Source organism: Parasteatoda tepidariorum, chromosome 1 (genome assembly GCF_982258835.1).
Source record: "Parasteatoda tepidariorum strain Cologne lab strain chromosome 1, Ptep-v5.0, whole genome shotgun sequence".
Classification (NCBI taxonomy): domain Eukaryota; kingdom Metazoa; phylum Arthropoda; class Arachnida; order Araneae; family Theridiidae; genus Parasteatoda; species Parasteatoda tepidariorum.
In genome coordinates this window covers 85,270,587-85,285,320 of record NC_141755.1, presented here as the reverse complement: position 1 = coordinate 85,285,320, position 14,734 = coordinate 85,270,587, and the positions used below count along the sequence as shown (strand labels likewise).

The 14,734-nt window shown below is 26.1% G+C and overlaps 1 protein-coding gene across 1 annotated transcript in view; it reads left to right on the top strand.

Annotated features, from left to right (window-relative positions):
* Positions 1-14,734, top strand: part of LOC107456772 (uncharacterized) — a 17,441-nt gene extending 2,707 nt beyond the window's left edge. The window contains exons 3-13 of the mRNA XM_087168212.1: positions 668-751; positions 3,205-3,319; positions 4,637-4,813; positions 6,317-6,402; positions 6,498-6,632; positions 6,915-7,095; positions 8,214-8,366; positions 9,316-9,409; positions 10,308-10,437; positions 13,114-13,285; positions 14,284-14,734. Of these exons, the coding sequence (XP_087024338.1) occupies positions 668-751; positions 3,205-3,319; positions 4,637-4,813; positions 6,317-6,402; positions 6,498-6,632; positions 6,915-7,095; positions 8,214-8,366; positions 9,316-9,409; positions 10,308-10,437; positions 13,114-13,285; positions 14,284-14,406 (1,450 nt within the window). The 3' untranslated portion in view covers positions 14,407-14,734. The remainder of the gene's footprint in view (positions 1-667; positions 752-3,204; positions 3,320-4,636; positions 4,814-6,316; positions 6,403-6,497; positions 6,633-6,914; positions 7,096-8,213; positions 8,367-9,315; positions 9,410-10,307; positions 10,438-13,113; positions 13,286-14,283) is intronic.

The window sequence follows — 14,734 nt, the reverse complement described above, 5'->3', positions numbered from 1 at the left end:
GTGCATTTAAACTTTTAGTGTATTTTATTATACAGATATTGTTTTACAGTGTGATCTAAATTGTTCAAGTGGTATTTGACTTATCTTGTCTTAAGGTTCAAAATTATAAGGCTACAGAGTTGATTACAAACCAAAAAATGAATTGGCTGTGCAGCCACAGTTATAAAATACAGGTAGCAATTAACAACAGGTTTCAGGCAATTTGAATATAAATTATGGGTCATTTAGGGAAAAATTGGATCTGTTAATAGATCCTTGACAATTTTTTTTTTTTGTTAAAATGAACACTTTACAAAAATTTTTCTTTTGTTTTGAAATACACGGTTTTTGTGTTTTTTTCTTCCAAAAGCAGGACATTATTTCCACATATTAATATCATTATGAGAAGATTCTTCACATTTTCTAATAAAGTATATACAGATCACTCATAATTAAGATCCTTTTTTTCACAAACTAATAAAAAATTGTGCATACAATTTTCACATTGACACACCTTTCAAAAGAGGTTTCCAATAATATCTGTGAGGGGAATATAACACTGTGGTTTACTTAAAATTAAATGTGTTAGCAGTAGTTATATTCAAATCTAAATATCAATAAAGTGCCTTATCTATTTCAATTTGATTTTCTTTTATCAATTTAAATAATTCTTATTTTTCAATTTTAGAGAACAAGCTGAGTTTTTAACAGAGAAACTGAGTCACTTGGAAAGAAAATATAATTCATTAGAAGAACAAAGAAAAATATTATTGTAATTATTAAAAATTTCTGCAGTTAAAAAATTTTTTTCTCTTCTAAATGGATTTTTATATAATGATACATGGTGTAGGTATTCTTGCAATTTTTACCATTTCATTTTCTAATCCCTCAAAGGGTTTACTTTTTAGAGAGATAAATAAATTTTTTTATGATTCCAAGATATCTCTATGATTGTTCTTCTTTTTATTTATGTGCAATATTTTCAATAATTAAAGGGGAAACAGATGCTAAAATTTGCCAACAAATGTTTCATCCTCATAGAGACACACAGTTTTTATTGAGCACTTCAAGTGCCACAATCACTCCTGTCATTAGTATTTTCCGCAATTATTTTCCAAAAGTTTGCATTCACTGAGCTCTGTTTTTACTTCTGAGAGCCATGCAATATTTTTAGTTCTTTATTATATTGCCACTCAGAATTAGAAATAATAGATTACATTAGAAGTGAATGAGGCAGTGCACTATACGTTTAAATAAGTAAGATTTATTTTATATAAGAAAACACAGAGACATAGAATGGTGTCCTTGGCATACAGGAGCGGTAAGCCTGCGTGGTTCTTCATGTTCAGAAGAAGAAAGAAAATTTGGTGGTCTGCCATTATGACACTAAATTGACCTTGCTGCTTTCGGCAGTATTGCTCTTATCTCTTAAATTTTGCCTTTAATGTAATATAACTTCCTATTCACAAGCATCAGACAAGGTTAATCATTTCAGCCTAGCTTTTGTCGATTTGCTCACAATGCTAACGGGTTGTTTGTTCTTACTGATGAGAATAGTAACAGATGAAAGAATTGCATTTTCTGTTCTACATACTGCATCTACATTCTACATACTGTTCTAAGCTATACAATATCCCTTGGACAACATATAGTATCAAATGGCATGAATTGTGCCTATACTTGTGTGTGGAATAATTGATGTGATTATGTTAATTTTATATAATTAACTATTTGAATTTTTTGTATTCAAGTTTTAAAGATGATACACAATTAAGGTGCATTTGGGCAAAGAAAAGATTTCATACAATAGCACTAAATCATTTCATAACTAAGTGCTACATTTGTTTACTTTTTCTTTTTAATAAAATAAATTTAAAAACTATTAACTGTCACAAATGATGTTCATGTTTAGCTTTTTATAATGCTTATTGTTTAATTGCACTATTTTTGTATATAACACTGATTTTGTTGTTTTATTTGTTTAAACTTTTATTTTACTATTTAATTTTCAAACTAGTGCTATTTCTGAAAGGAATAAAAAAAATCTTTTTATCTTGAAATGTTTGAAAATTGAGCATGGTATAGCTAATTTCGAGTAACAATACAATCTAAAGACCTAGTTTATTAACTAGGTAGAAATGTTTTTACTTTAATGAAATTAATATCGAAGTTTTGCGTAACAGACATTTATGTGTAATCATGACAAAACTAAAATCTTCTCTATCAAAAGTGCTTACTTACAAACTGAAGTTTTAAGTACTAAAAGGAATAAAAATAGAAATTTTTATTTTGTATGGTATAGTAACATAACGAAACAATATCTCGCTATAATACAGTACAGAACCCGTTATCCGGAAATCAGAAAACCGGAAAACCAAAAAACCGGAACAAAATTAGATAAATTTTCTCACCATTTTTTTAAAAAAAAATTTTTTTCCTCGTAAGATTTTACGATTTTTATTTCTTTTTTTAAAGATGTTTACCTTACCATCATTTTGGAAATAATCATTAGTGTATTACTTCATCGTTTTTTCTTATTTTTAAGATTATTTCCCAATATATATATTTTTTTAGTTGGGTTTAACAATAAAAAAAACGGCTTTTTGTAGCGATTCAGAAAACCGGAAAAATCAGTTATCCGGAATAGCGATGGTCCCGACCGTTCCGTATAATCGGTTCCCTACTGTATTAGGCAAAAATAATCAATATTAAATAAATTTGCATATAAAATAAACTTATATATAAAATAAAAGAACTTTTGAAAGCATAGTCATGTAAATTAAAACTATGCTGAAATTTTATAATAAAAATATACCTTTTTGAAATGAATTTCTTTTTTTTTTAAATAATAATAAATTTTATATTTCTGAAAGAAATGTTATAGCTTTGTTCACTAATTATTTGCATGAAGCAGACTTCCATAGAAAGCTATAATATCAAATATAATGCTTGCAATTGTGCACCTGATTTTTTAATATTTCACCAAATATTGTACTTTTGACATGTTCTAATCAATCAGGACAGTAGTGTTCTTTTTCTGGGGAAAAATAACAGATGTACTTCCTATGTCTGCATATACTAACTCTGTTTTCAACTAGCAGTAAAATTCACAACCCTTGCTTGATTAAAAATAATGTTAAGTTAATATAATTTTCCAATATTTTGTGATTAAAATAAACAACTGTAGAAATTATTTGTCTGTTATTAAAATACTGTTTTTTTTAGAGAGCATGAAGCAGTTCTTTTGAAAGAAATTTCAAACTGTGAAGCTACAAATAAAAGTTTAAGGAGACTGTTTGATGATTTTTCATTGAATAAAGTACCGCAAGGTATAGCTCAGGTAAATAAATGGAGAGAAAAAACAGCTTTATTGCAGTTGTAAAAATTATAAAATTAGTTCTGTTACATTATTTGTTGCATTATTTAAATGGAGAAGTGACTGAATTACATAATCTTATTTCTCTAATCTAATGTTTCATGAGAACTATGTTTATTTTTTTCTTTTTAATTACTTATTTTTGTAATTAATACTGTTGAATATTAAAGTAGTTGTATCGGACCTTTACTAAAACCTTTATCATTAAGAAATTTTTCTTTTTTAATTGCTTATACAAAATGAAGAGATTACTTTTGGTTTCTTAAAATTTACTATTCTAACTTTATTCTGAGAACCTGGATTTTGATAACCTAAAATTCTTCTAAGTAAGCCCTGTAAAATAAATGAACAACTCTTGTGATTAAATAATAATTTTAGTCTGAAACATCATTTTTTTTCCTTAAATTTAATATTATATAGATTTGTATTAAAACATGTATATATTAAAAAAATGGTAGTGTAATTTTCAATAAAGTTTTCATTCTGTCACATCTTCAATATCTAAAGTTGTCATATCATCTATTAAAATAAGAGCGATCTTTCGTGGCATTTTGAGGAATACATGATTTTAAATTAATCATTTGGATTTTTTTTAGAATTTTTTTTTGCTAAGAACGAAATAAGAAAATTTAGATCTATCAATATCAAAACTAGTATGTTTTTATTAAAAAAATGTAATCTGAAACATGTTTCAAATTAAAAGGAGCTAATATGAAAAACTAGGGTTCTTCTTTATCTGTCCTGTTTCTTCATCTGAACAAGTTATTGATGAATCAAAATTGAAACAAAAAAATTTTTATTAAAGGATTCACCTCTTATTTAATTAATGAATAACAAATTCTTTTCAATTTATATCAATCTATCTTTATTTTGTTGAATCTATTTCCAATATCAAGAAAATTCTGGTTAAGAGATTTCTTACAGAATATATGTATGCACAAAATCGCACAGTTTTGTAAAATAATTTTGGATCAATTCATTTCCATCTTAATTTTTTATTTAAAAACATTGAGTATTATCCGTTTTTCTAATATCGTGGTGAATTAAAAAAATATGCTGCACAAAACGTAATTTTCTAAGCAGTGCATTACACTATATTCTTAGCCCTTTGTTTCCCTTTCTTAAAAATAGTATGTATGCATTGGACCAAAAAATTTCCTGATTTTCTTGTAAAATGTTGTCCTTATTATATGTTTTGAAAATGTTTTATTTTGAACCACTACAAAGCTTGTCGTATACTTTATATTTTCATTTGTATCAAATTCCTTGTTGTGTTTTTAGCTATCTACAACACTCAAATCTATTTCTACATTAATTTCCAATTTGAAAGATGTATCTGATATAGCTGATGAGAATATGGTGTTGCCTTTTTTAAATTATGGAGATGTTGAAGAATACTTTAAAAATGAAGAAAAACTTAGCAGTCTTGTGCTAACTAATCTCCTGAATGATTTTCAGGTACTTAAAGATTTTATTGTTCATTTACAGGGTTCTCACAGTCTGGAAATTTTTTTAAAGTGATAGCAAAAATGAGATAAGTCCACATGTTTCAAGCATTCAATAAATGTTAAATTTAAGGGAAATATATATGGGTGCAAAAAATAACTCTGGAATAATTTTGTAATTCACAAATAAAAGATAAATTTAAAAACATTTCAGTAGTCTTGCCACTTCTTTTTTTTCCAGGTCGTGGGACCCCTGATTGATATCTTGTATATTATTTTCAATTATTATAGGGAGGCATTTTATATAAGAATAAAACAGCCAGTTTGACAAATCAGCTTCATGGAAGTGATATACACTTTATTTCCTTGCTAAATTTACTATGTATACGTCAAAATCCTGATACTATTTTTTTTTTGTTGTTATATTTAAAGGAATACTTTTTTAAGAGGCCTCTATCTTGGATTTTAGGTTAATTTTTTTATTTGTGTTTTCTTGATATTTTCATACTTAGAAAACTTTTGATGATGTAGTATTATTAAACAGCACAATACCTTTCAAAAAAGTCATAAAATAAAGGGGTCAGACTATTTGATTTTGAGAAATAACGCTTGATAATTTTTATAACTCCTATGAATTTTTCCTCAAAATTTTGAATCAATAAAATGATGTGATTTGTAGTCTTGAGTAAGTAATTTAAAACTAATAAATTATAAATGTGTGTATATTCAAATATATAGAAATATGTAGTTTTTAGATTTAAACCTAAATTTATTACAGTTTAAACTGATTTGGATGACGTTAAAAAAAATGCATAAATTAAAGATATTTATCAAAAATCTAAAACCATGCAACTGTATACTATATAATTATCTATTAAAAACTGTCGGTGACAGAATTTTATTAGCAGAATTTTGTCGGGAAAAATTAGCATAAATTCTAAAATACTGCAGGCTTTATGTCTGGTGACCTTGTATTTTACACGTATCAAAACATACTTCCAAATAGAGTAAATATCCTTTATTAGTTTATTTGTGAAAATTAAATCAAGAGAATTAAAAGCATATTTGGACTCATGTCCACCCTTTCGACAGTTGAGTTTGATCGGAAAGGGAAGAATCTCTTAATAGCTTATGTACAACTTTTCTTTAAATACACTCTAATTCTAATGTAATTATACTTTTGTAACTTAAACCAACATTTATTATAATATTACCACAAATTAATGTTTTTACATTTTCCTTATTGTTTTATTAGTTGAATTCTTCTTAAATTAAACATTTGAATTCTGGCTTATGCTAATGATAATAGACTAAAATTAAATATTTTTGGGGAGAAAGATGTTCTATTTGAATAGTTATTTTTACCTTCTGCAGTTTTTTTATAGAATTACCAAAACTGGTACTCTGACACTTAGTTACTTTGTTGAAGACTTTTGTATACTCTCCATTAAAAAATCAAATGCTGCAGGCGTAGATTATTTTATTTCAAGTTTTTAATTATATTTTTTTATTTTAGTTTGAAGATGAGGATAATACTATACTAAATATACCTGGACTTTCTAAACTGGAGGTTTCTAAGGAAATTCATATTTTAAAGAATTCGTAAGATAATTTGTTTTGTGAATTTAAGTGTATTAATATATAGTTTAATTTTATAATTTTGCATTTTTACAAAAATAAAGTTGTATTTTTTTTAGCTTGAAAGTGTCGAAAACTTGTGAAATCAAATCAGTTTGCAGTAAGATGAAAACTGATAAAACTGTGATGCTTATCAAAAAATTTCAAAATGGTTACTTTGATGAAGTACTTGAAATGTCAACAGCTCAGTTGAGGTAAGATTGAAAAATATTTATTAAAGCTTATCAGGAAATTAATACTTTTCACATTAATTTCAAATGCTTTCTTATTATTATCTTAAAACTCATTAGTTCACATCAAATTGCCCAGAATATGAAACCTCTAAATTTTAGGTAAAACTTGTATATAATGCATCCTTTAATCTTCATCCATACTTTTTCTTAGAATTCATATTTTTAAAAAAAAGGTGAAATACTGTTGATTATTAAAAAATTCACAAGTGTTGTATATATATATATATTTTTGTTCTGTTTTAGTTCTAAATTTGAAAAAGCAGCCCAAGTGAATGAATATTTAAAGAAGAAGGAGGCTCTGCTGAAATCACATCTTTCTGATGCCATAGAAGAACATGTGGAAGCTCAAAGTAGACAGATAGCCATTGCACATTGTCACGAAACACGTCTAATCTATAAAAACAGTCTCGAAAACATTTCACGTGTAAGTTGAAATATTGTTATAAATCTATAAAAAAAAAATTATACTCAAAAAAAAATACTAGGTAGTAAATGAAGTTAATGGAATAAACGAAGAAAAATCTGGCCTAATGTAATGTTAGACCTCATAAAAACAATGATTCTCAGATAATTGGGTCGAAAAAGTTTTAATAATTTGCAGTCTATTAAAAATAACTCTCAAGACGCTCATTTTGTATCCCTAAAGTTATTTATCTTAATTTTTTAAATCAAAGATACGACATTGACTAGCATATCTTTAAACTGATTTATCATAAATAAGAGAACATAAGTCATAGATTTTTCATTACAAAATAAAAGCTACAACTAATTTTAAGTCATCTTAGTTAAATTATATATGATTTAAATCAACATATACTGAAATTGATTTTATATAATCAATTATTATAAGTAAGATTTATGAACTATTACACCGTAGATTTTTCGTCACAAAATAAAAGCTCTAACTAGTTTCAGATTTGGCCAATTTTAATAATTTGAATTTTTTGAGTCCTTGAGAAAAAAACAATACTCCTCCACTATGTCAATCCATCTAAGTTTGAATCTTCCTCTTCTTCTCATGTTAATTGTTTAACTGAAAAAATTTCTTTTAGATTCTTTGAACAGGTGGTATAATTTGGTGTTTCTTCTTTTACCATTATCCTAAATTCCTTCAAAGATGCTTTTCAGGATCTTACCTTTAAAGGTACCCAAAATCTTATGGTCATCTTTTATGCCTCTGAAGCTTAAGTCAGATTGGGATGTATGAATGTCTTATGCAGCAATAACTTCATCCTTCAAGGCAAAAATTTGCCAGTAGGAGTGGACGGAAATGCCTAGAAGGCCTTGACCCACCCTGGGCTGTTCTGTCATAATTGATGAGGTTTACGCTACTGGGAATTCTGTCTCAGTTTTTTGAGAAATGAATCTTTAAATTATCAATGATTATTTATTTTATATTGTATATCTTATTAAAATATTAAAGGACATATTATCCAAAATCATATTTTATAATACCTTTTTTATTAATTTGTTTTTCTATCTACCTTTTATTTATTTATTTTTTTTAATTTTATGTTTCTATGTACATAAAATATTGCACAGCCTCTCCAATATTTGTTGAATCAAAAAGCACGAATTGAGTTCCTGAATCTACTAATAAATATACACCAGGAGTACTGGCAGGATGTTAAAGATTTGCTTTACAAAATTTTCCATTTTGTGGACTCTGAAAAGGAATCATGTCTCTTTAGGCAGGTAGGAAACCATTTTGATTAATTATTAACATTAAATTCTAAATCTTATAACATTTTCCTCTCTCTCTCTCTTTCCTTTTTTTAAAGATATTTTTTGAAAACTTTGTAATTAACATGAAAAGACACTTTTTTTGTGCTAAGAATATACTATTTTCATAATTGTGAATTTGCAACAGTTAGGTAATTAGTCGATTTAAGCTTTTCTGTAACCTGTGTCCTCTGTACTAATACCTTACAACAATATTAACCTTAATAACTTTGAAATAAAGTTTCTTTAGTGTTTAACTTTTAATAATGAGCACATTTACCAAAAAGATTTAGTAGAAAATCAGGTTTGAAAATTTTATGTGTAACTGTTACATATATAATCATCAAATTACTTATGTTAGTTACTAATGTTATAATTCGAGCAAAGTATCGTTTTTTTATTAATATTTTGATTTTAGTTTATTATAATTGTTATGTACGAGAACTATGGTATTTAATATAAAAACATTTTAACTAACAACCATACGATATAATATCAATTTTGAAATTTACTTTAGCTACTGGTGAAATGCTAAACAAAAACATTAATTTATAAAAGCGGTAAAATTTTAATTTGTTCCTAAAAATTATAAGTTGTTAGAAATAAAGTGTACTTTTAAGTAAACATGTAGATGAACTATTAAATTATAATTTATTTGTGTTTTATTTAAATAATTGACAAAATTAGCAAGGTTGAGTTGATGATAAATAATGAAACGAAACTTGATTAAACTTAACTTAACAACTGGCTAATTGTCAATTTTTCTAGTTTTGCCCTACAACACAAAGTCTATCTCTATTTATAATTAGAAAAATATTAATATCCTTTTTGGAATAAGGAGTTAAGTTGTTAACTATTATTGTCAACATTTTTTAGATCTTTCTTTTGATTTTATCTTAAGTGTTTTTATCACTTTTTGTAGCAAAAAATTGAAGAATTTATGAAGCAAGCTAAAGTCGAGGAAACACATTTAAGTCCTGATTCAATATTTGTTTCTGCTTATAAAGTTTTGAGTGGTAAGTTTATGAAAAAAGATTTAATTTTTAACCAACCATTTTGAAATTTTAGTTTTAAACTTGTTTATATCTTTTAATGTTATAACAAAATACCTACTAATTTAAGTTTTCTATTCCAAAAAGCAAATAAATTTAGTGGTAAAAAATTTGTGATCAATTTTTAAAAAATGTATTAAAAAATTTTTTAATAATCAAATAAAGAATCTGAATAAAAAATAAGTCAGTGCTAATTGAATAATAATTTTTGTTTCATTTTAGGCCTTGAAATTTACACTTTCAGTCCCACCCTCTGTGCTTAGAGTTCCCAGTAGCACTAAAATTAAAACAAAATGCAAATTTCTTTTAAAACTTGTTTATTTTATTTTAAGAAATATTAATTGCAATCAATAATCATATTCACTATTACAACAATAGAGCTCCCCGAATATTCTCAATAAAATTATGATGTCACATGGAGCAATCATGAAATCGAGCATTAAATAAACTAATATTTAAAGCAATTTTGTTTAACATGATAAATGAATTAACTCATTTCTATTTATTTCTTTGTCATGTTATTTTAACTTAATTTTCTGTTTTAAAAATATATGCTGAAGTATTTATTAAAGTAGGAGTGCAAGCTGCGCCAAACAATATAAACAGTGGTGACTGTTTTATTCGTAAAAACTAAAATGTTAAATGAACAGTTCAATTTTAAAAATTTAGACGTCACAATATAGAGCTGGAAATAAATTCAGAATCGTTATAAAGGTGCTTTGGTAGTTAAAGATGTGTTATTTAACTGGATAAGAAATAAAATTGAGTAGTCTTATTACCACTCTCTACGTTTTTAAGTGCAGCTTGCACCACTGATTAAAGTCTTAAAGCTTTGTACTTATTCATATTTTAAACACTTCAGATGATATTGAGAATCAGGAACAACCTCTGATTACACTGCCTGATGTTGTAAAAAGCATTGAAAAACTATTTGAGAGAAAGGAGTTCATTTCTAAAATTAAGGATGAAAATTCTGAAGTAATAAAAATATTGTAAGTATTTGTCAATGCTTTGTTAGTGTTATTTTCAATCCAGGCTTCTTTCTTTGCTTACTGGCAGATATCACCAATACACATCTAGATGTGTGTTTCATGCACTGGACTTGGGACTCATTGGGAATGAAAACCTTTTGTTAAAATAGTTTTTTTTTCCCTAGGCTCTTTGATTTTTATGCATGAAGATGATATAAATTAGTATAGAGTTGGTGACAATGACAAGCACTCCCATGTATTCTGTATTCATGAAAGTAGTTGTTATTGCTCTAAGGCTGTCAATAAATATAGCTGCTTTATAAAAAAAAAATCCTGCAACTTAAAATAAAATGAAATTTAAAAAATAAGGTCTGCTTGGAGATGAGCTTGAATGACCTTTCTAGCTTATCTTGGATCAAGGAAGATTATAGTTTGTGACATCAATTTTGAACAAGCTGTAAATTTGTAGAATTGAAGAAATGCATAAAAAATTACATTAATTTTATTCACATTCGAAATTTTTTCCATTTGAAAAAACTCATAAATGGTGTAAAAAATGGAAACAATGTGCAAGTATTTTTTATTTGTTAAACCTTCAATTTATAATTTTTAGATAACATAATTAATAATTTAGATACATCGCATAATTATTTGTTAGTTAAAATATAATTTTGTTATTTAATAGCAGAAATTTGCAAATTCATTTGAAGTTCACGCCTTTTTAAATTTCATTCCTCAAAAATGAAGAACACCTTATAAAAAAGTAAAGTTACTTTTTTTTTTTTTTTTTTTTTTTCGTTTTGGACAACTCTGTTTTGAAGTATTAAAAATTTACTTAAGTTTCAATATCTATTATTTTATCATTGGAATTTAAATTTTAATACTGCCTTGGATTTAAAATGTTGCTTTATATTTTTAAAATAAAGAGTGTTAAAAAAGAAACTCATAATTAAAAGTGGCAACATTAAAACCATTGTAACTTAGACTTTTTGTACTTTAAGGTGAAGTGACAAATTACAGCTTGAAAGATTTTTTTTTTAAACACCAACAAAAATTTGACCTAACCCATTAAAAGCTTGTCCTAAAAATTTAAAGTTTAATTTTAGTCTACTTACCCACATGTTTGATTTGAACTTTAAGAAACATTAATTAAAATTGTTTGTTTCTGCTTGCTTCAATTATTGTCTTTCTGTTTATTATTGTTAGTTCCGTCATATTTAAGAATTTATTTGTGAACTTTTATTTTGAAAAAAAAAATAGATTCATTAAAAAAATCTCTAACTTTTGATCAACACTGAAAAAGGTGAAAGGTAATATTTTGCCTGCTTGTAATAAATAGATGGCAAAATTTTACAAGACAGGACACTGCTGCCTATTGATCTGACTGTTTTTGTTACTGTTATGCTGTTGGAGGTATTAACATAAACTATTATGTGGCTGAAGGCATCAATTGTGATTTTTGTCCCATACTGCATTTAACTGATAATTTACAATCAAACATAAAGTTTGATAAACTCTTAGAACTAGTTCTCTGTTGGTTATTTTACAATGGAAATAGCAAAATTAATATTTTTCTTGTAGCGATCAAAAGGAGTTTCCAGGAATAATTTTTTATTTTTCATATATAAGCATAATGATATTTTTATGCTTATGATATACTTTTTATGCTTAGATATTATAATTGTGTTTTGATATTCTTGACAGATCAAACATTGAAAAAGACTCTGTCATTAGTAGTGCAGGCATTTCAGCAATGTAAAAATAGAAAATGTTTAACTTTTTCTATTTTTACATTACTCAACAGTAAAATAAAAAGGTTTTATGCTTGTATGTGGGGGACATTTGAGTTTCTGAACCCAAAAACTCCCTATTTTACAAAAGAAGTCACATTCTATCAAAACAGGTTGATTCTTCCAAAATTTAAACCTTGTGTGTAGTAAAAAATCAAACCACCAATTTCAAAAGATAAAATGCTTATTTAAAAACATATCTGATAGTACTGCTGTATTATCATTCAGTTAAAATATTATTAATTAGATATATAATGGTTTAACATTATTCTTTGAAAGAACCACCAAAAAATATTTGCCAAACTTTGCTTTAGTGTTTAAGTTATACATTTTGATTGTAGGAAAAATGTAAGTTTTAAAGGTAAATAATACTTCCAGTATATTGTTTAAAAAAACACACGCACATTTTTGTTATTAAGTAATCCTATCCTGTCTATGTTATACTACGCTGTTCCTTCGTAGCAGTTCTATAGCTATTTATAAACAAATAGTAAAACCATGTAAGACAACCCTGATATTTATGGCTCTTGCTTTTCCTTTTTAAAAGGTTTTTTTTAAGAAATTCAGGCACAACATGTTCTGCTTAATATATATGTATATAGATAGACTTGAATAATAGTTTTATTTAATTGATTTCCTGAGGAAAAAAAATTTTTTTAGTCTATTGTTATCAGCCTTCCAAATTAGCATCTGTACAGATTAACTCAAATAATTTTTTTGTGGATAAAATTAATTGTAAACAAGTATTTATTTCTTGTATCTATTATCTTTTTCCAAAAAACAGATAACAAATCAGTTTCATTTAAATTTACTTTTTCTTATCTTGTATTTTTATTTTTTTCCTTCTGAAAAAAATGCATGAATGACTTTAAATGAAAATAACTTCATCTGTTTATCCTATATCTAGAGCAAAACAATACTTAGATTTGGAAAAAAATATTTCAAATGGAATCGACTATGATGAGTTAATGAGAGAAGAAAAGAAATTTAGTACAAAAGTCAATCAAACTGAAGTTCTGCTTGAGGAAATATCCAGCTTTGTAAAGGAATCTGAAAATGATTGGCAACAAAAAAATAAGGTTTGTTGTTTTGTTTTTAACTTTTCGACGATTAATTAATATTTGTCTATAAAAAGATTGCCAATTTGTAACATACAGAATATTAGGCAAAGTGAGAAATCTCCCATTTTCACAAAAATATTGAATTAATTTTTTTTCTAGTTTAGAAACTATGATATATATATTTTATCTTAATACAGACCTGCCAACTTCATAAATTCAAAAAGTCTGAGAAATTTGTAATCTCAGCATAGCATAATTATAGATGCCACTCTTCAGTCCTGGGGACTGAAATTAATCTTGAGAAAAATCATTGGACTAAATTACATTAATATCTCTTTCCCATTTGTTTACTTAAACTAATTTCCTTTTTTTTTTTTAATTCTTAAAAATGTAACATATTTTCTGTTAAAAATAAAAAATAATAATTTTTTTAGAAAACTATGTTATTTTTCTCAATTATTGCAAAATCATGAAGTAATGATGCCACACTGTAATGACATATTGAGATTTGTACTATTGCTGAATCTAAATTTTTGAAAGTTACTATCTCCCAATGCATTGGCATGTTGGCCGAAAATAAATCAATATTTATGTATTTTTAATTATAGTGTTAGAACGAAAAATAATATTGTAGCAAAAAATAAGTAAAGATGTGAATTGTTTCAGAAAAAATTTAGCAGTAATATTATTCACTTATAGGTGTAAAAAATTTACACAATTGCTGTTATTTCTGTTTTGTTTGCTAAAAATTAATTAAATACAGAAAAAAAATGTTAAAAACACATGATTGAGGACGTTATCACAGAAAGGTCAAAAATTTTTTTAAGTGGTATAATTTTGTGTGTGTAAAAATTATGCCAATAGTCCTAATCTCTAATCTTACCAGCCCGCAATAAAACACTGAAGTATTTTACCGGACCATTAATTAAATTGGGTTGGAAAATGTTTATTTAGATGTTTTATTTTATTGATTTTTCTGAACTTTCTTTTTAATGATATATGTTTGAAATTTCTAGCTTTTAGTATCACAGAAACACTTGAGACTGGCACGAAGTCTCTTCATCTTCGCTCTACTGGAGAGAGAGAAATTTGAAAAGATTGCTGGGAATATAGTGCAAGCGAAACCACACCTTTTGTAAAGAATATTATAATAATGAAATTAAGAATTTGTTGAAAAAAATTATTTATTAAAATTATTGTGATGTGAACAAATGACTATAAATAATATTTTTAGAAATATTTATAAATCACAAGTGTCGTTTTTAGGAAATCGTCAATAGATTCTATAATGAAACCAGTTAAATTTTGCTGTAACAAAGTTCCATATTGGAAACAAAGTCACCTCATTTGTTAACATCGGAAGCTGGTAAAATTTCCTTTTGTTACCATAAACACAAATATTTCAATGTAAATCACTGATGAAACCAACTGTTTTTGCGAATGTAGAATAAATGATTTTTACGAAAA